Source organism: Chaetura pelagica, unplaced genomic scaffold (assembly GCF_000747805.2).
Source record: "Chaetura pelagica isolate M959 unplaced genomic scaffold, ChaPel_1.0 scaffold109, whole genome shotgun sequence".
In the NCBI taxonomy this organism is placed as follows: domain Eukaryota; kingdom Metazoa; phylum Chordata; class Aves; order Apodiformes; family Apodidae; genus Chaetura; species Chaetura pelagica.
Genome location: NW_009970725.1, coordinates 5,158,272 through 5,180,276, shown reverse-complemented (window position 1 = coordinate 5,180,276; position 22,005 = coordinate 5,158,272). Strand labels below are relative to the sequence as shown.

General features: G+C 37.6%; 1 protein-coding gene across 1 annotated transcript in view; it reads right to left on the bottom strand.

The window, feature by feature from the left end:
- Positions 1–22,005, bottom strand: part of TRAPPC8 (trafficking protein particle complex 8) — a 58,098-nt gene that overhangs the window by 12,406 nt on the left and 23,687 nt on the right. Inside the window, 16 exon segments of the mRNA XM_010006897.1 lie at positions 3,331–3,432; positions 4,004–4,192; positions 6,044–6,084; positions 6,200–6,268; positions 7,126–7,222; positions 8,417–8,564; positions 10,773–11,215; positions 12,005–12,162; positions 13,194–13,320; positions 14,007–14,081; positions 15,159–15,289; positions 15,468–15,662; positions 16,365–16,473; positions 17,464–17,688; positions 18,407–18,538; positions 20,441–20,546. Coding sequence (XP_010005199.1) covers positions 3,331–3,432; positions 4,004–4,192; positions 6,044–6,084; positions 6,200–6,268; positions 7,126–7,222; positions 8,417–8,564; positions 10,773–11,215; positions 12,005–12,162; positions 13,194–13,320; positions 14,007–14,081; positions 15,159–15,289; positions 15,468–15,662; positions 16,365–16,473; positions 17,464–17,688; positions 18,407–18,538; positions 20,441–20,546 — 2,347 coding nt within the window.

Sequence of the window (22,005 nt, the reverse complement as noted above, 5' to 3'; positions counted from 1 at the left end):
AGATTATTTTTAAGCCTCTCCTTAAAAACCCGCTATCTTGGTTTTATGGAAACCAGAGGTTCTATCTTCATTTTATCATACTAAGGCAAGTTATGCTACTGCAATAAAGGAATAATCGCATCTCGCTGTCTATTCCCTGCATTATGTATCATGTGTTCCACAACGAACGAAGCAGAAGCAACCACGTATCCTTGCATCTCCATCAGCAGTCTAGCATGTTAGCTTAGGTATATGAAAAAGGTTTTTATATCAGTGCAGCCAGCTACTAACCTACCAGCAACTTCACTGGAGCTTTCTTGCCCTGAACAGCTCTAGAAGCTTTCAAGTCTAAACTAAAACCTTAAAAGCTGGCAAAGTATTTGAGATGATAGTTTACAAATAAGCAGAATCCAACCAGAACACACAATTTAACCAAAATATAAAGCAAGTTATCTTGATTTGTTCAACATAGTTATTTGATGAATTCAGCTAATTTGGGTCATTTGAGGGCTTTAAAACAAAAAGGGTGCAGGAAGAAGTCTTGTACATGTTTTCATGTCTACTGTGAGACTGCTCTTCGTTGGGAATTGACTGTACTACTGCATAGACAGAAATTCATTCACTGGTTCCAACAGTATAAAACTGAAACAGTTCAAGTCAAGGAGAAAGTCCCTGAAGAAAAGCAACAAATAATGCAGGGAGTGGACTCTTGCATCTTAGGTGACACTGTTTAGAATGTGCAAGTTGTTTTTTTTCAGCTCTGAGCAGCCCTTTCCCACTTCAGGTCTGGTAACCAATGTGCATTGATAAAAAGCAAGCACCTCCACCTCCCTCTGCTGTCTACACTACAGAAAGCAACCCACTTCTACATTTTCAGCACAAGACATTCAGGGACAGCCTAGAGTTTCCAAATCTGTTTATGACTTAGATAATAAATACAGATTTATAAGACAAGCTATATGAATATTACATTAGAAGTCTTGAAACTACACACTGAAAATGTTAAATTAGAAGTAATGTTCAGGTTTGGGATTTTCTCCCTTTCAGCTTTCTACTGCTTGTGTAGCTTTAATACAAAAGCAAGGTAATTCAAAGGAAATCCTTAATAGGTCAAGCATATTATTTTCTCTACCTAGCCTCATTTAATCCTATTTTGGGGGTTCTTTTAATTCTTGAATGTGGAGTGAAAAGAGTCTCAAATCACCTCATATTTCACCTCCAAGGTTCATCTACTCTCCTCACAGCATATAGTGCCAACTCAAAAAAAAAATAGTAGTACATAAGTATATGAAATTTCTCAATCCTTAGCAGTCCTCATGTTACAGGCTCCTAAAATCCAAGTTAAATCTGGGCTTGGCTCACCATGAGGAAACAATTTACACAGTTATTAAGAACAACCACCATTACTCTTATACCAGATTTCAACTGCATCACAACACAGATACATTTTTTTTTTCCAACCAAGATACCAAATGCTTCAAAGGAAGTATGTTCCTTATGCTGAAGTAATAAAATAATCAATGTGGCACCTCTCTGGATGCAGTTTTAATAATAATAATTGATGATTAACAGATTATAAATAGGGAATGTTAATATAGTAGCATTTATTCCTCAAAATAATTTTTGGGGACATCTGGATCCTCCTTATCGCTGGTAGTAGGATTCATTTCTTTTAGTTTGAAACTGAATTTAACGCAGACAACTTAAGTTCCAGATGTCAAACTCTAGGTTTTTTACACATTTATTGTAAATACATGTGAAATGTCTTATCTCTAGCATGTTCAATCATTTGTTTATTTTATGGTGCAGATGTGATTCGTTCCTACTTCAGAAGTAGAAATCCACAATGTTTTCTCTCCTAACCTGAGCAGTGGGCTCTACTGTTCTACATACACATTAAGACACAAAATACAAGGCCAGAGTAGGCAGCTTTCACGAGGCTTACGCAGCCTGGTATTGCACTGCATAGCTTGAGCCCAAGTGTGCAAAGGCTTTTTTTGATACTAAGTGAAGAAAGCAGCTTCAGACGTAACAACTTAAATGTACCTATTTTTCAGTACCAATGAACACCAGCCAGTTTAGCTGAAACTATATGCCTCTTCTGACCTATTCCTGTCTACTTCATAGTGCAAAGAACTAAATGGAAAAATCTTAATGATACAAAAATAGTTAAAGGCTTCTAAACAAGCCAAGTGCACAGCTTCAGAGTAATTCACTACTTACATTATAGCATGATATGTAGAGAAACGTACATTTGTCTCATACTGCTTTCTTGAAAATAAATTTATGTATAGTACTACAACTTACAGTAAGAGCTCAATAAAAGCTTGTATGATGAGAATGGCACCAAAAAAGGAACAGCAATGTAGTGCTCAGAAGAAAACAAATAGTGCAAAGAACTAAATGGAAAAATCTTAATGATACAAAAATAGTTAAAGGCTTCTAAACAAGCCAAGTGCACAGCTTCAGAGTAATTCACTACTTACATTATAGCATGATATGTAGAGAAACGTACATTTGTCTCATACTGCTTTCTTGAAAATAAATTTATGTATAGTACTACAACTTACAGTAAGAGCTCAATAAAAGCTTGTATGATGAGAATGGCACCAAAAAAGGAACAGCAATGTAGTGCTCAGAAGACTAAACAAGTACAAGGTTTGTTTCTTTTTAATTTTGCACATTAGTCTTCTTCACATACATAAATAGATGTTTTTACAGAAACTTATCTATAGTTTCCATAGTTGTTACTGACTCTTGTACCAGGAGACATCCACTAGTTTCTTACAGATGCTATTTTTTTAAACTATCAAACAAGCTATAAAACTTCAAAGTAATATGCTATTAATTGATCAATTCCAATGGAACTTTCCATGTCTTTTTAAGTGCTCCAGTGTTTCAGCCATTCTAAAATTTCACACTAAAGGTCTTCACTTAAAAGTTGTGCACAACAGTAGAATTTGTAGGCAACTCTTAAAAAATAATTCCACCATTTTACTATTAACTTTGTTATGAAATAATGATTAACTTCTATAATACCATTAAGCTCCTAGCTCTACCCTGAAATAGCATGGAACAGCTTACCCCAAAAAATGCATGGCAGTATCACTACTTATATATTGCTTTTCTCATCTTTCAGCTGAGTCAAGCTATTTCAATACAGATGACTAGTAAAAACTGAAGTAATTAAGTTAGAATTATTTAGCAATACCTGCTAATTCAACAATACTGGTACCTGATATTAAGATTCTGCAAAAGCACCCAAAATTATTCCACTTATTTACAAGAAAGCACATCAAGTCTATTTTGGAAAAGAAGAAATTGTAAAGAAAAAACTTAACTCTAGATTACCTGCTTTTGAGGAAACGAAAAAGCCTCCTTCCCAACTGTATGAAGAGCAACATGATGCTGGCCCTCCAAAATAAGCTGCTTGTTGTCTTCCACAACATATGCCTAGAGAATATAATACAAAGGCATTAACAGAACAGAAAATGTCATAAACTATCATACAAAACTACTAGCTTGCCCAATACCTCACAAGGAAGATATTGTGCTGTTCAAAACAAAAGCTAGCGTAACATTTATGTTTTATGTGTATACTTTTGATTTCACAATCGGAGACAACTGCTGAAATTTAGACTGCAAATTTCCATTACTTAATATTTGCATTCTGGCACACATCCTCTTCTTCAAAGCAGAATGGGTCACTCATACAGTTCAATGATAAAAGCAAGCATTAGGATGGTTTAAGACTTCAGAATTATCTCTTTTAAGAAGAGAACTTAGAAGAACTGAGAGCATCCAGAGTAATATACACCCACTTTAACATATTTATTACAGGAATGGCTATTAAGATTGTCTTTGCTTCTTGACACCATTTTAGTTCATTTGCCTGTTTTCAGAAAAATATTTTCTGTATAAACATTGTATAAGCATGCATTAAAGCTCAGGTTGCCATATTAAATTATTTTCTAACAGTCATATTTCATGGCCAAATTACCACAACAACCACAACCATACATACCTTCCACAGTACAACAATATTCAAATTGACTTCATTGCATCTTTGTATCAATCTGATTGTCTCATCAAATGCCTGCTTCACAGCCCTTTGAGATGCATGAGGAGTATGAGACTGCACATGCATTCTTTTAAATTCGGAGGACAAGCTTTGGAAAAAAAAGTCTGCACAAGGACTGGCTGAACTTATTATCTACAGGATAAAAAACAGCAAGAAAGAGTGCTATCAGAACAGGACACAAGCTGACACAAGTTACTCTTAACAGAGCTCATCACAGAAGTATTTCAGTTCTGTCATCTCACTTTGCTTTCATAGAATCATTAAGGATGGAAAACACCTTCACAATCAGCAAGTCAAACCATCAGCCCTACAAAGCCCCATGACCACTAAACCATCTCCCAAAGCATGACATACACCCATTTTTTTAATACCTTCAGGGATGGTGCCTCCACCACCTCTGTAGGCAGCCTGCTCCTATGCCTCACCACTGTTCCTGTGAAGAATTTTTTCCTAATACCCAATCTGAACCTTCCCTAGCACAACTTGACCCCACCTCCTTGTCCTATCACTAGTCACTAGGGAGAAGATGCCAACACCCACCTCACCACAACCTTCTCTCAACTAGTTGTAGAGAGCAAAGAGGTCTCCCCTCAGCCTCCTCCAGGCCAACCCAACCCAACTCCCTCAGCCTTTCCTCATAAGACCTGTCCAGATCCCTAATCAGCCTAGTCACCCTCCTCTGCACCCTCTCCAGTACCTTGATGTCCTTCCTACACTGTGGTGCTCAGAACTGCACATGGGACTCAAAGTGCAGCCTCACCAAGGCCCAGTACAGGGGTAAGACTACCTCCCTGGCCCCTGCTGGTCACACTATTCCTGATGTAAGCCAGGATGCTGTTGGCCTCCTTGACCACACTGCCAGCTCGTGTTCAGCTGGCTGTCAATCAACACCCCATGCCTTTGGCAACCCACAGGATGCCATACATCTCAGTTTCCATGCTCATCCTGTCAGAGATCAACCCTACCTACTGAGCTAAGGTAGCATAGGGAAACAGCTATAGATTACTCATACCCATGGAGTCAATCTACTTTTAGAGCCACTGTCTAGAAGGGAGGGCAGCCTCCTCATCGTTCCCATTAGAAACCATTTTATTACAAGAAAGCTGAAGTTCATGCAGTTCATCCAACTTTAAAAAATGCCAAGAGGGATCATCTACCTCAGATTTTTAGTCCTAACGAATTTATATGCCTGTAAAATGAAATGGCAGTGAGTAGGTTTTCTTTGGCTTGTATCAGCTGGATACCTATATGGAAAATGTACACTCAGCATAAAATAAACAATCTGACATCCAGCTAACTGTGCCAATGTAAATTTCTGATCTGACACAAGTGGCCTACTTTCCCCAGGTTCTGGAAAAACACTTGCTAAAAGGATTGTTTTTCATAAAATACCTGTATTCTTAAAAAGATTACAAAAGCAGAGTAGCCTAGAATCCTAAATTTCAAGAAAAATAAAATGAAAACTCCTTAAACTGACTGCAAACTGCACTAGGAGTTTTTTAATTTGGTACCTACATTCATTATAGGATTCCACATTATTTTAATAATAAAACGCAATTAGAATTTTTCTTAATTATATTTTTACCAAGATAAGTTAAAAGTACAATAGAACAAAAATCTGACATTCACAAATCTCTACTAGACAACTAGAGGACTGGGAAATATTGAAAAAGAACCACTCTGAAGAGTTGGAGAGGAAGGAAAAGTATTAGCAAAAAAGCTTGCATCGCTACATGGTGCCAAAGTAGTTCAGCTGTGGAGCTGGGAATTTAAATTTCTGACTATCCACCAGCTTATGCTACCTCTCTTTTTTGAAAGCTGGTCTAGAAGGTCAACAGTTCTTGGCACACAAAACTCAACTTTGTAACTATTGAAAGCACTATTATCATTTTTAAATTTAAAAAAAGACACTCACTGGGATACTTGCACATGACAGGGCCACCTTGCACAAGACAAAATATGCAGTTGCATCAGTTCACCTACCTGCTCATTTCCAAAGACAATATCTGCAAATGTGTAATTTTCTAAGGGATAAAAAGAGAAAGCATTGTTTCAGCACCAGGATTAGTCACAACTTCAGCACACAGCATCCAAACAGTGTTTTCTTCAAAAAGTTACCACATTCAGGACCAAACATACCTTCTGAGTTTTTGCATCTTACTGCTTTAAAACATAACTTCGCTCGCTCTCTGCTCGCAAGTTTAGTATCTGAAAGAAAAAGGTTGCAGGATTTTTTTCCCCTTCAACATAATCAGTCTCTCCTCATTATCTAAAAAATTAGCCTTTAGACTACAGAAATTAAAAAAACACACTGATGATACTCAAGAAGCATAACTAGTCAAGCAGAGCAACTGCATGATAATAAATGATGTAGTGAAGAAAATGTATTTTGTCTTGACCCCCCCTTCCATCTACTTCTAGGATAGGAAGTGAGCTATAACACAGAAAGGAGATAAAGAAGGAAGAACAGTAGACAAGAGATAAATTTTATCTCACTGCTTCACGCTCAGTATTAATACAAGAGGAATACATTTCTAGACTAATTTTTAAGTACATACAATATCAGTGTACCAGTAAAGGTAGTACTTGTTAGATACAGTAACAGCACTTTTTGTCTGGGGTAGTTGGCCTTTTCAAACATGAGCAGCTCCTATTAGCTAAGGCATGATACAGCACTAGCAATTCTGGTATGTTTCTCATACTGAACAGAGTACTTGTCAGACACTCCATTGATTAGTTTAACTTAACACTGGTATAAATAAGCAAAAGAAACACAAACATACTTCTTGTGAATCAAGTTGCCAGCCAAACCAGACATGGATTTCTCTACAGAAATAACTGTAAGTTAAACCTATTTTTAAAATACATGAAATCAGAAAGTTATCTGTCTATATACTTCCTGTGAAACATTAACAAAAAAAGGCCTGTACTATGTTTGAAAGGGACAGAGTTTTTAGAATTTACTTATCCTGAAAACCAAATTCAGCTCCTTCTAAGATCATTTTAACTGTTCTTGTCAGGCCTCAGGCTAGACTCACCATCCTTTTGGTGATAAAGATACATACCTTTGTCTTCAGAGATGTTAACAGATTTTTGAAGCTTCCAATGCTTGCTATTACTTGAAACTTGTACTATATGAAACTCTTTAACACCAGACTCACTCTGAGGAAGAAACAAAAATTATGCCAAATAAGACCAATCACAATTGTGATGTTGTGTATCACATAGTAAGTGTTGGTTGTAAGGTGTCATTGTTAGAATCTTAATTTAATTCATTATTCACACTATCCACAATACAGTACTATTGCGAGAAAAAGAGAATTAAGACCCACTATAACATAAAAGAGTCCAAGCTCACAGCAACTTCCAATTCCAGCAAAGAAAGTCACACAAAGAGGAAACAAAGATCCCACAGAAAAATAGATGCATGCCAACATTTTAGTTTGAGATGACTATAAGTAAGCCAAGGCTTTTAACTCCAATATAGAACTCTGTCTGCATGGCCACTTAGTTTCTAAGGCTACTTTAGGAATATTTCTACGTCATACATCTCAATTTTTTAATTATTTTTTTTTTATATATAGTCAATTACAGGAAAATTAAGTCTCACACACAATGTTATCTGTTAACTTGGTAAGTACTTTCTAAAACATCCTTTCCTTCTCAAAGAAGGAGTGGACAATATTCATTTTAGTAGCTGAAGAACAGAGTGTACACACTTAAAACAAAATGACAAATCAACTCAGTGATTCCACTACCAAAGTATCTAGAAATTCTATAAACAGAGCACTCAATTACCTTGCTTTGTGGTTGAAAAAGTGGAAGCCGCTTTACCAAAAAAATGAGTAAATTTATATTAGCATGGTATGAAAACTGAAATTTTTTCATCTGCTTTGCTAAGTCAACAAATCACAACATATCTGTAATTGGATTATATTTGCAAAAATGTCTTTTAGAATTTGGTAATAAAATGTCAACACCAAAGCTTCCTTCAAGTTGGAGCTTAAATTTTGACTTCACATTACTGCTAATTCTACTGAAAAGTTGCTGGGGAGCACAGACTGTCTCATTCAGAATGACACTGATCATCAAGAACATTAATGAATTTTGAAAAAATCCTTCTAAAAGAAAAAAGACTCCAAACTACAGTTTTGGAATTTTCTTAGGATTGACAGTTACAGCAGACTTCCAGAGAGTTGAGATACAACTTAATGTTAGTATTCTCTTTTCAACAGTAACTGGAATGATTAAATATGAAATGTTTACAACAAAGCAGGTGAAAAAAAAACCCAAGTTTAAGTCTTGCTCCTATTGCTGACACACATCTGCTGAGCTTTTCATAAGAAGAGAACTTACAGTGTTGATATTTTCTACATCTACAAACACCAACATATTGTCCCCTCTGCCTTCTTCATCTTCAAGTGCATTACTTCTGCAGACAGTAGCTCGAATATGCAGAGAACGGCTAGTACAAATAACTGCAGTGTGCCTTAATACTCTGTGGCTGGGAAGGAAGAGAGGGAAAAAAAAAGCATTTAGACAGAATACCAATGCATTCAACAAATTTCCCTGAACTGAAGATCTTGAAAGTTTACTCCCAAAACCATCATTACTCTGCATTTTTCCCAACACCCTCAACATGAAGGGCCAGCAAGCCCTTTGTAAAACTTATTTTCCTGTTTTTCTAATTAGGAGTAAACTTGCATTCTTGGACATTTGCATGAGCTTTTCCCACAAAGAAGTTTTGTATTACCATACCTTTCACTTGGAAACATTGGAGGCACATAAAAATTGGGTATGCATTACCTATTAAATATGCTGGGGGAGAAGAAATTGGTGGTTTCCTAAACTCTACCTCACAATGTCACGATCTACAGAATAAGCTTCATAGTTTTGCAGTGAACCTTCAGATAGATATACAGATGGCTGCATAGCTTTCAAGTGGCCCAAATAAAATAATTTTTAAAAATATAGAAGCCATGCTCAGTCTACAAAGAGACCATTAGACTATATCAGATCACTTTAAGTTGCCTTGGAAACTTCAATACAGTAGGGAAACTCCCCAAACAACCATCTTCCACCTCTGAAACACCTCACTTTCTGAATACTATGAACTCCAAGGAGAAATAAGTTCTGTTCTTAAAAAAAATAAAATGGAAGTAACGTAACTACAACGTAGGGGGGAAAATTCCTACAGACCAACTTAAAAGCCAAATAAAAATGTAACTGGCATTTCAGAAGTTATTGAAAAAATATAAGCTAAGGGTACATTTTCACAACTTAATTTGATTTCAGGAATACGCTGCTGATCCACTCTCTTGACCATCTCAACTTACTCTACTCTGGTATACATTATGGAGCAGTCCAACAGTACATGATTTCTTTAAAGCTGCAGCCACAAGACAACATTCAGGCCCTGCGACAAGCTCATCTGAAGTAGCCCTATTCCCCACCATCATCCTGAATAGGTACAGAGATCAGGTGTGCTGGTTATGGCTGCAACAGAGTTCATTTTCTTTACAGTAGCTGTTCTGGAGCTACGATTTCACTTTGTGCTGGGAACGGTGTTGATAATTCAGAGATGTCTTCATTACTGCTGAGCAGCACTTACATGGCATCAGGACCTTTCTGCTTCTCAACCCACCAGCATCCAGGCTGGGGGTGCACAACAGGCTGGGAGGGGACACAGCTGGAACAGCTGACCCCAACTGACCAAAGAGATATTCCATGCCATATGACGACATGCTCAGCAATATAACTAAGGGGAACGGGGGATGTTCACAGCGACACTATTTGTCTTCCCCAATTCACCATTACGCATAATGAAGCCCTGCCCTCCTGGAGATGTCTGCTGATGGGGTGGGAAATAGTGAACAAATCCTTTGTTCTGCTTTTGCTTATCACAGAATCATTAAGAATGAAAAAGACAGTCCAGCCGTCAGTCCAACAGCATCACGCCAAGTAAACAGTCTACATGTTTTTTTGAACACCTCTAGGGATGGTCACTCTACCACTTCCCAGAGCACCCTGTTCCAATGCTTAAACTCCCTTTCAGTAAGGAGTATTTCCTAATATTCAATCTAAACCTTTCCTGGCACAACTTGAGGTAGTTTCCTCTTATTCTATCCACTGGTTACTAGGGAGAAGACACCAACACTCACCTCACTACAGCCTCCTTTTAGGTAGCTGTAGAGAGCAGCAACGTCCCCCTCAGCCTCTTCTTCAGACTAAACAACCTCAGTTCCCTTCAAGACTCCTCATAAGACTTGTGCTCAAGACCCTTCATCAGCTTCACTGCCCTTCTCTGGATTCACTCCAGGAGCTCCATCCTTCTTGTAGTGATGGGTCCAAAACTGTATCCAAAAGTATTCAAGGTGTGGCCTCACCAGTGCCAAGTATAAGGGGCTTGCGTGCATGGCTTTTGCTTTACCTATTAAACTGTCTTTACCTCAAGCCAGGAGATTTCTCACTTTCACCCCTCCAATTCTCTCCCCCATCCCACTGGAGGGGAGAGAGCAAGCAGCTGTGTGGAGCTTAGTTGCCATAGGAGGTTAAAATATAAGTTAGATCATACAGTAGAAAAAATAAGTATTGTTTAGAATAGTAGGTAACAGGCCACTTGTACATCATCACAGCAATTAAGAGAAATTCAGTAAAATTTATGCATTTGCTTAATATGTCTAATAAATACGACAATTATATAAAAACTTACCACATTTTTGAGTGTTTTTTAATACTTTCATAGTAAAACAAAAAGTTAATTTCATGAACACCTTCTTCGTCTGGTCCCCGTAACCACATAGGCAGCTGCACTGAAGCCCCAGGAAGAAGAATAGCATCAGGAAGTGGGACATTTATTACTTCAGGCTGACCTCCTGTCCCAACCCCAAAGTCTACAGAAGAAGCTGAAGATAATAGTGCTGTATGCACAGAGGTAGGATCTGTCACAACTGTCTTGTAAGCACTACAGTTTTCCGAAGCTGAAGGACTTAGTGGCGTTAGAACAGCAGTATTTCCACCAAAAGTAAAAAATTCTGGATGCTTGGACACAACTTTCAGTGCAGTAAGGGGACACTTGCTTACATTTACAAATTCTACATATGCTTTTCTGATTTCTCCACAGAGAAGCCCTGTAGGAAAATTTATGAAGAACACCTGTATGGGAGAGAAGAGGAAAAAAAAAATCTGAACATTAAGCCAAGTTACAAATGCACATGAAAACAGTCACCTATATATTTAAATTACATTGTTCTCTACAGCTTCCTGAGCACAAGGAGTAGAGAGAGAGGTGCTGATCTCTTTTGCCTTCTCCCATTCCCACTTCATGGTTCAAATTAATGGTTCAAAGTTGCACCAGGGGAGGTTCAGACTAGACATTAGGAAGCACTGGAACAGGCTTCCTAGAGAGGTGGTCTATGTCCCACACCTGTCAGCATTTAAAAGGCATTTGGACAATGCCCTTAATATGTTTTAACTTTCAGTCAGCCCTGAGGTGGTCAGGTAGTTGGTGTGGACAATCACCGTAGGTCCCTTTCAGCTGAAATATTCTATTCTATAGAGTGTTGTCGTTAACCAGCTAGTCAGACCATTTTAAAGACACTAGTAAGGAAAATGTCTGTTTTAATTAACCAACTTGAAGAACCATCCCAGATCAATGGCAAGCAAACAGAAACAGCTTCTTTGCCTGTTCCTGCTCACCTTGAAACTTGGCTAAAAAAGCCACCTAAAACTGAGAAGGGAATATAACAATTTCAGGTGATTATTTATTTGGATGCTTCAAATTTCACCTGAAAAAAATGCCTGAAAAAAAGTTTGGCACTGACAGCTCAGATGTTAACTGGAAAGATTTAGGCAATAAAGTCTAAGACTTCATTGTTACATTACATTTGTAAGCTCTGGCTTCAGATATTTGCTCAAAACTGCCAAGAGAAAGTAGCCACATACCTCCAACAAAGGCATTTCCTCTGTAATAATGGGATCTAAACGTCGATCAGGCCCATATTTAATAGATGTTTTTTCCTCTTTTGTGTTATTAAGTCGAGGCCCTTGGATTTCTAAGTCTTGCCGTCCTCGTACAGATAAACCATTGGAGACAAACTTTCCTGAAATGATTTTTTTTAAAAAGCAATTCCTAACTTTTTTCTGAGAAGTGATCCAAACCTCCCTACCCAACATTAAAAATATTTTTTATTTTTCTGCTATGGGGCACATGGAGCATTCATTGATGAAGCAGCTTCTTCAAAGCTTATCATCAGAGATAATGCATTGCTATTAAGAGTTCAGACAGACAGCCATCCACAGCTGTGGACTTACTCTGCCTTATAATAGTCTGACTACAACTAGAGGGAGATGGGGAGAGTGATCACAGAGCATGAAGGTGATGTATTTATTTCCTTTCCCCATTTCTGCCAAACTGGAAAAGTAACACAAAACATTTTTATTTCCTTCAAAGACACACCATTCCTCTCCAAACATTTTTTTATTCCAAAGGTTTCCAGTTTGTAGATAGCTGAATAAGTTTCAATACTTCTTTTAGACATTTTCAAACACCTGCTTTAATCCCGATTTCCTCCAACAATTAAGTTTTCTCTGCAAGCTACAGTTTCCGATGAATTACTCAACAAAACAGATCACGTAATATGCAATTAATAAGCTGTTTATTTGTTCATATAGAGGAAGGAGACACAAAATAAAGTCAAGATACTAAAACAAGTTCATTTTATCAGCCAAATCAAAATTTGGGAATCTATTCAAAGGGAAAAAACCCAGAAGGAAAACAAATGGTAAAAGAATCAACAAAAGTTATTATAGATGCAACATGGCATAGATGGAATATTTAAAATTTATTGGTTTTTTTTTTATTTTCAGAGTTTAATTTTCAGAATTTTCACAGACTTAGGAGGAACAATAAGTATGGGTTTGGCAGATGTTACTTCCTTTTTCATGGGATTCCTACAAGTGCTAATTCATTTTTTTCCTGTTCCAGCTGCTTCCCTTGTTTCCACACCCTTACCCAAAGGAAGGGCCTCCTGTCATGATAACCAAATATTACACACTAGAATTTAGTTCTGCTCTGCAGAAGCCACATCTCCCTCTTACAGAGACACACAAGTTAAGGGAATAATAGGCTTACCTGTCTGTAGTCCAATAGAAGGGTCTATCCCATCTAATGTCGCAGCACCCTGAACAGTGCCAAGATTATAAACGACTCCCAGAATATGTAGCTCCCCTGTTTGATGGGGAAAGAGCTTTAGTCTTGCCTGTGGAGATATGTTAAATTTTTGTTGTTGTTGCTACTAGAAAAAAAGTATTATTACATTTACATGTCCAATTGCTAAAGATACTCAAAGCTATATATGTCAAATATAACTTCACACAATAACTACAGGTCATTTACTAAACTCAAAATTTAATATACATAAAATTTACCAAACCAGCCTACAGCTGAGAGCTGCCCATTACATTAGGAAATAACCCTAAATTTTAAAGAAAAAATTAACTTTAACAGAGGCAGACTCACAGAATGGTTGAAGTTGGAAAGGACCTCTAGAGGTAGTCTTGTCAAGCCTGTCTGCCCAAGTAGGGCCACCTAAAGCCAACTGCCCAGGATCATGTCCAACTGGCTTTCAGTATCTCCAAAGACAAAGACTCCACAGTCTCTATGGGCAGGCTGTGCTCAGTGCTCAGTCACTATCCCAGTAAAAAAAGTGTTTCCTAATATTCAGATGGAGCCTCCTGTATTTCAGTTTGTGCCCACTGCCTCTTGTCCTGTCACATCCTCCCTTCAAATACTTATACACACTGATGAGATTCAGAAGTTCCAGTACTTCATGTATCAGTAATGTCTTCTGTAAGTTTAGCATTAAGTTCAGACCATAACAAGTAAGAACTCCATCTTAAAGTTCAGCACTGAAAAGACTATTGTTTTAAGTAGTACAGTACTTACCACTTTTGTCTCCTCACTATTAATTAAAAATTCTGATATTGCCTCTGTTCCTATCGTGTCATCAACGCCCGTTCCCTGAAAAGAAGAAACTGCTTTTCAGATACTATTACACTTAGGCAGAAAAAGTGCCATGAATATTACTTCCCACATCTTTCCTAAAGTGTTTAAGGAAAAAAAGCAAAAGAATTTCATACTGCAGACATTTAGGATCAGCAGGTGCTGTGTGCCCAGCTTCTCAGGCTTTCAGAGTTAAAGCAGCTAGAGAGCTCAGTAAATATTTACTTGAGATAAATTTGAGATTTATCACTATAAATTGGAACCATTCCAAATCAACTCCACTGCTACTCACAGAAGTATTTATCATATCATTAAAGTATCAGTTCAGACCAGAACAGAAGGGAAAACGTATGGCAATTATTGAGACTTATCTATATGAAACCATGTTTATAACTCTGGCAAACACAGCACATTTAGAGATCACTACGTTTCAAGTGCTTTTGGCCAGAAAAACCAAATTATTAAGGAATTTTCTGTAATATTCAGTATTAGAATATATTAAAGCCTTAAAAATATGAATATGAGAACAGTCCTTTGGAGGGAAGTTTTGACACTATTAATTGAAGTGTTAAATTAAACAGTAGTAAGTAGTTAAAGTACACAAAACATTTTTAATGCAATACATTTTAATTTTTCTTCTAATCAAGATACCAAGATGTTCCTATGTCATATCAGCACAGTTCTTCAGAACACATATTTCACTAAACACAGCTGCTCCAGTAGTTCGAGTAAGAAAAAGGTAATTGATAATACACCTATCAACACTGCAAGTTATTTCTGCTGGTCAAAGCTAGTGTGATTCAAAATGGATGCACTTCACATACAATGAAAGGTTGGAAGTATTTTGCTTTGCATTAAGCTTTACAATACTCATTACAGTACAATTGTTAAATTGGCTCCTTTGTGCCATACGGATCTAAGAAAATCTAAAAAATGCATGAAGAAATTCAGTAGCTAGTTGGGGCTTTCTTTGCCTTTTTTTTTTTCATTTCCACTTAAAACAGCTGGTTTCATACTACAGATTTTTGAATATTAAGTTAATATATGACTGCAGCTGTTTGACTTCGTTTAAAAAAAGGATTAAGCTTTCCTTACCAGCTCTTTAGTTTCTCCAGCATGTTTTACATTGAAGTCTTTAGGTTGAAACTTCCACAGCAATGAAAGATCAGTCAAAAGAAGGGGAACTTTCAGAGGGTTTCGGAAGGACACTTCTACAGTTATTGGTTCTATTAAAAAAGTGCAAGAGAATAATGACAATGAGCTATCCCCACCACAGTTCACCTACCTCAAACTATGCTCATGCAAACAACTTGCACCAGAACATTGGTTTAAATCTACAATAAATTTATACAGTATTTCCTGTGTTATCTCTTTATTTTTTAAATGTATAAATCTTAACTTTACCTTCTATAACAGCAAGTGGAAATCTGGAATTATCCGAGTAGCGATTTAAACAGAACTGTGTTGGCTGAAAGTTTGAAGGTATCATTCCTTTATTAACCGCAGAAACAACCTGTTCCTCAAGTTCCTTCCACTGTTGTGATGATTCCGAGTCATACTCCTGATCCAGACTCACGTGTGTAGCTGCCTGCTTTTCACCTAGTATGAGTAAAGCAGTCTTAGAAGATGGGAACAGCACCACACAACACTTGCAACAGAGGTCTGCACTAGCAATTTACTTAAGTACAAAGATATTTTAAGTTCACAGGCACTGCTATTTTTATGTTACAATTTACTTAAGTCAGTGAATTGAAAACTATTTTGAAAAACACACATGGAAGAAAATACTGAGAATAATTTGAGTATACTTCTATGTGCAAACAGTATACTCAGCTTCCAGGTATTTTTACTTTATGACAGATTACAGACCTGTAGTACAGCCCTTTTTTATGCAAGAATTTCCACTTAGCTTAATTTACATTCAGGAATCACAGCCTTTCAAACAGTTAATCTGAGAGCAAGTTAACTGTAAAGCTACTTTCTAGGATTGGCACTAGCATCTAGCATTTCCTAAAGCATTAATAATCCTTTTAATTTGGTTCATTACAGACTTGCATTGAAGATATGAAAAACAGAAGTCACCACATCTGCATATGTGGATTTCATGTTCTCATAGCAAGTCTGAAAACATCTAGGAAGTATATACTAAGCTTAAGCTTTTCTTTTGAAATCTTACTTAAGAAGTTACCTTGTCACATTCATTTTACATAATGTTTTGGTTTTTTAAATTACACTTATTCTTGCATGTATTTTGGTTCCATAAATAAGGCACTTCCATCAGTTTACAGAAAATTGTCTAACCTTCTGCTGGTCTTCGATCATGGCCAAAGAAAACACGGGTTGCTGAGCTGTTAATATATGGCAAAGGAAGCTGTGGTAAGGGACCATCAGGTGACAGCTGGGTTACGTTCTGGAGGAAAACAGCATCAAGTCATCATGCAAATATATAATGTCCATGCTGTCCATTAACAACGACTGAATGACAAGGAAGCCAAGTTATAAGCACTCAGTGTTTGAACAGGTAGTCTTTTTAAGATGTTTTGATACCTGCTTGTGCTTTGACAGTCCAAAGTAGTATTTTCTTCAGTCAGAGTTTAAAGTTTGTGATATCTTTATGGACAAAGTAATTATTTTAATCCAGCACTCTAATCACTGCTGTGGCTGCATGGCTGTTAAAAGCTTTAATTGATCCAAAGCTTGAATCTCTAACTCAAAATTTGATAAACTACGCTTGCTACTCCACCAGCATTTACACAAGACTCAACACATCTGAGCTGTGGACTCAAATGCCTGTAAGGTCTCAAGTAAGGCCTACTATAACTTAGCAAACAAGTTCTGTTTACAACCTTTAAAATACAGAAACTGCACAGCTGCAAGTAGTGTGGTGATATTGGCACTGAACACCCCATAATGTACATGGAATACTATAATCCAGAATCACTCACAAACTTACAGCAAACTCAATGAGTCACTTCATCTATAAAAAGCCCATATTAAATAAAAACTCAGTACAACATGGATGGGGAGTACTTTATAGTACCAGGAAAGGTGTCAGAGCTACCTAGTCTTCATTAAATATTTATTATCAAAAGTCTCAAAAACAATCATAAATTGATCAAAACAAAACAGATCCACTTAACCTAAAAGAAACTGAACTATGACAAGCTGCAGATCAGCCACGACCCTCAAAAGGAAGAGTTCATTTTACTGTAATAAAGTTACACTTCATACACACACTAGATGCACTGTATTGGGTTTTTTTTTAAGCCTAAAGTAATGAAATTAACACATGCTGGAACAAAGCAGGTATGGTGGAAAATTATGTAATGACTTAATAGAAAATTACTGGTAATAAAATAACTGATTACTCAAGGAATAAAGACAGTGGAAAGCCTTTTACCTTATAAACATAAAGATACTCTCTTAAAAAAGCTCCTTGCTGAGCTGGAGGTTGTTTACTGTCATTGATCAAAATATGTCTGAATGCAGACACAGCATTGTCAAGCTGACGAAGTGTAAAGGATTGGCGGCCAATAGTGAAGTTAATGTGGTCTTCGGCAAGAGACCAGCCTTTCCCTTTGTAAACCTGCATGGCTTGACAGTAGCAACGTAATGCATGTTTCTTCTGCAAGAAAAAACAAAGAAATAAAAAAAAATATTATTTCTCAGATAAATCCCATTAACCACTCATTGTAACTGTAATATTAGAAAGACTGAATGGTAAGTCAAAAAAGTTACTCAAGTTTTTACCACCAATGCCACCATGCTAAGTGTAACATCTGCAGAACTATACCTCACAGCATCTGGTCAACCTTACAATCTAAGCACAAAAGCATTGGTTACCCAGATTACAGAGCTTAGCCTGCATACTAAGTTCATGTTTTCGAAGACTAGTGTCCTCAGACAGTAAGTTAAAAAAACAAATAAGAAGAAGACTACTTCAAAAGTGTTCTGTGCTGCTTCAGGACTGACTGCTAAAGTCTACACAGCTCTACTGCCAAGCCTCAAAAGATAAGCTGAATTTAACACATTTCATTTCACTTCTGTAACTGAACTTGATCCAAATAAAAAGCCTCATATTTCAATGTGTATAACATTGAGATCCAGAAAAGAAAACACATGCCACTTAAGCTCCAAGTCAGTGATCTTCAGTATTATCTCATATACAGAAGTAAAAGACTATGCTGATCACTGCAGAAGCCATTTTCAGGAGGTCACGCAGCTGAATACTTCTGACTAATACAAGTGTCAGAAGCCAATAATATTTTTCTAGGCTAATGATACATTCACAATTTAAGTATCAAATACTAAACATATTTTCCATATGAAAAGATAGTACTTACCTGTCCTGCTTTACTAAACCTATGGCCAGCCAATATCATATGAAATGCAAACTTTCTAACCATGGGACTTTTCATGTTTATAAAGCAATGGGCTGCTTGCTCCAACAGAAGTGCACTGCGAAGATCTGAATCCTATTTAAAAGCAAAAAGGATAATTAGTCTCAAAGTTGAATATAAACAAACCATGGCCTTGTTTTAATGCTAACAGGGGCAGTAAGATGTAACAGTGTTGTGAAACTGAATACTCTTTTATATACGAGCACATGTGTATGTGTGCATACTGAAGAAAATAAGTACTTTCACTTTGCTGTATCTATAGAGTTCAGTACCAAACACTCTGGTAATTTTTTCCAGTGGAGATACTTACATATCAACCTGTTTCAGTAACAGTGACAAAAAAAAAAAAAAACAACTTCCTGCTTTTTACTTACTCACACTATGCTTTCCAACTCTTTCCATTATCTTTGAAGCACCCTACCACCTTTTTCGCCCTCCCTCTCCCTGCTGATATTAAAGCTAGGAACAAAAAATAAGAGCTTTAACAGGATGAAGGAAAAACAGAGGGAGTAATGAACTTACTGAGTTTGTATCACAAGAACCAGTATGATTTCTTATTAATGTACAACTTATTATTATCAACACCTCATTGTCACGTAAAGACACAGCTATATTACTTCAACCAGTCAGAACAGAATCTACCTGATCTTAACCACAACTGAACTCTATGCTATCAGTGATGTCCAAGCACATCTGGACTACAAATATACTGCAACACCTATATAATATCCTGTGAAGATTTTCCTTAAAACTGCCAGAAGGCACAACAAGCATGCTACATATAATTAAGTAAAGTGATTTTACCGAGCCAGTAGCATTTGAATTCCTTGCTTAAATAACTTATGCTGCTCACATAAATTTTTGGTAGCAAGCTTAAGTTAAGAGAGCAAGAATGAAGCTACAAAGACACCTGAAAGAGAAACCTGTATAACTAAGCACTTTTTTTTTCCAAGATTAAACTGTCCCAGGAAAATTCTCTGAAGCATGACATTTGGTGCAGACAACAAAGCCAGAGCTAACAGCAGTTGGTCTTTCTTCTCAAGCTACATAGAAGATGCTCTACTGGTATTACATTTCACAGAATCTTAGGGGTTGGAAGGGACCTCGAAAGATCATCTAGTCCAACCTCCCTGCCAGAGGAGGATCACCTAGAGCACAGGAACACATCCAGGTGGGTTTTGAATTGTCTCCAGCGAAGAAGACTCCACAACCTCTTTGGGCAGCCTGTTCCAGTGCTCCGTCACTCTCAAAGTAGAGAAGTTTTTCCTCACATTTGCATGGAACCTCCTATGCTCCAGTTTGCACCCACTGCCCCTTTTCCTATCACTGGACATCACTGAGAAGAACTTGGCTCCATCCTCCTGACACTTGCCCTTTGTGTATTTATAAATGTTCATGAGGTCAACCCTCAGCCTCCTCTTCTCCAAGCTAAAGTTTCACTCCTTTTCAAGCAAGCACCTTTCTGGGCTTTTAGAAGCTAATCCCATGCTTAATTTCCACCAATTAATATTACAGAAGTGTTCAAACTACTTTTCACTTACACAGCAAGATCCTAATGATTCATAACTGCTGAGCTACATTAATGCCTTAGTTGCTTCTGATTATATGTGAGATAGTATCCATTACAGCTCTGGCAAGCCATGCTAATATTTTAACCTATGAGTTCTTAAACTGAAAGTATGCCACACAAGAGGTAAGCAGACATTAGAGAAAATTAGTTGCAAAGCCAAAGATAACAAACACATTTAGCATGTTTAAATAAGTCAAGCAAATCACTTGACTGGAAAGAAAGAGTAACAGCACTAGTTTCTTCATGCTTGCACAGTAAACTGAGTTTTCTTCATACTTTATACAGGCTCATTTGCTACCTCCGGCTACAAAATATCACAGGACAAGAATCAGAATGTAACCTAGAAGTGCCTGGGTAAGGAAACAAACTGGTAAGGGCAGGTGTGGAAAAACTAGGAAGTGTTTTACCTCACTGGTTAAACGAATCAGGAGAGCAGCTGCCTCTGAATATTTGCTTTGACTTTTTAAGATTTCAGCACTAAGCAGCACACAGCGTTCAGCCAAAACCATGTTCCTAGAGCAAAAAACATAAGTGCATTAATAATATTTATCAAAATGAACCACGATGGAAAACTTTTCACCTCAAATCTGACAAGATTTTCTCCATATCAAATCAGACTGATGCTCTGTTGTTTATCCTTAAACTAAAATATATGAAACTTTATCCCCCTGCAAAACAGCCACAGCTTGACACATCAGATGTCTCATTCCACTCTTAATATCCACTTTTCAAAAATCAAAGCCGGAGAGCATTTTTGAGGACAGTATTGTAGTTATAAAACCCCAACTAAAGTGATCACACCAACTAAATGATCTAAGTCCAACAGCCAGAAACAAGTTGTGCTGGGTTGACCTTAGTGGATTACCAGATGTCCACCAAGCTGCTCTATCACACCCCCTCCTCAGCTAGACAAAGGGAGAAAACTGTATTTAAAAGCTCATTTGTTGAGATAAGGACAGGGAGATCAGTCATCAAGTAAAGTCATGGGCAAACCAGACTTGGTTCAGGGGAGGCTGACTTAATTTATTGCCTATTAATAACAGCATAGAATAGCTAAAAATAAAAACACCTTCTCTTGACTTCTTCCTAGGCTCAACTTTACTCCCAACACTTCTAACTTCTCATCCCCACGATGTGGTGCAGCGAGACAGAGAAAAAGAGTTGCGGTCAGTTCATAACATTTCATCTGTTACTTCCTCCTCGTGCTCTTCCCCTGCTTCAGCGTGGGATCTCTTCCACAGATACAGCTCTAGAACTTCTTCAGTATGGGTCATTTCCATGGAGTACAGTCCTTCAGGAACAGACTGTTCCAGTGCAGGTTCCCCACAGGTGCCAGCTTCTGCCAGAAACCTGCTCTAGCATAGGCTCTCCACAGGCTGCAGATTCCTTCAAAACACATCCACCTGCTCTGGCACTGGGTCCTCTGCAGGCTCCACTGTGTATCTCTGCTCCACTGTGATCCTCCACAGGCTGCATGGGGACAATCTGCTTCACCATAACCTTCTCCACAGGCTGCCAGGAAGTACCTCCTTCCTCACTGACCTTGTTGTCTGCAGGCCTGTTTCTCTCATTTTTCTGTATCTGCTGCACAGCAATTTTTATCCTTTCCTAAGTATGTTACCACAGAGATGCCACCAGCATTGCCAACAGGCTCAGCTTTGGGTAGCAGGTCCATTCTGGACCTTGGTGAAAACTTGCTCTATCTGACATGAAAGCAACTTCCACTGTCTTCTCACAGAAGCCATCCCAGCAGCCATGGCACCACCAAAATCTTACCAGGTAAATCCAATACACAAGTTTAATAACACTCTGTTAAGTACGGTGTGGGTCCCCTTTCATGTTAGCCTAGATAAACTAACACATCTTACTCCTTAAAAAGTTCTGTGATTTTTCAGTCATCTGACACTACCACCATGCAGGGCAAGAGAGATAAGTCACCAGGTCTTTCAGCTTTCACTGGTTCAGTACGAAA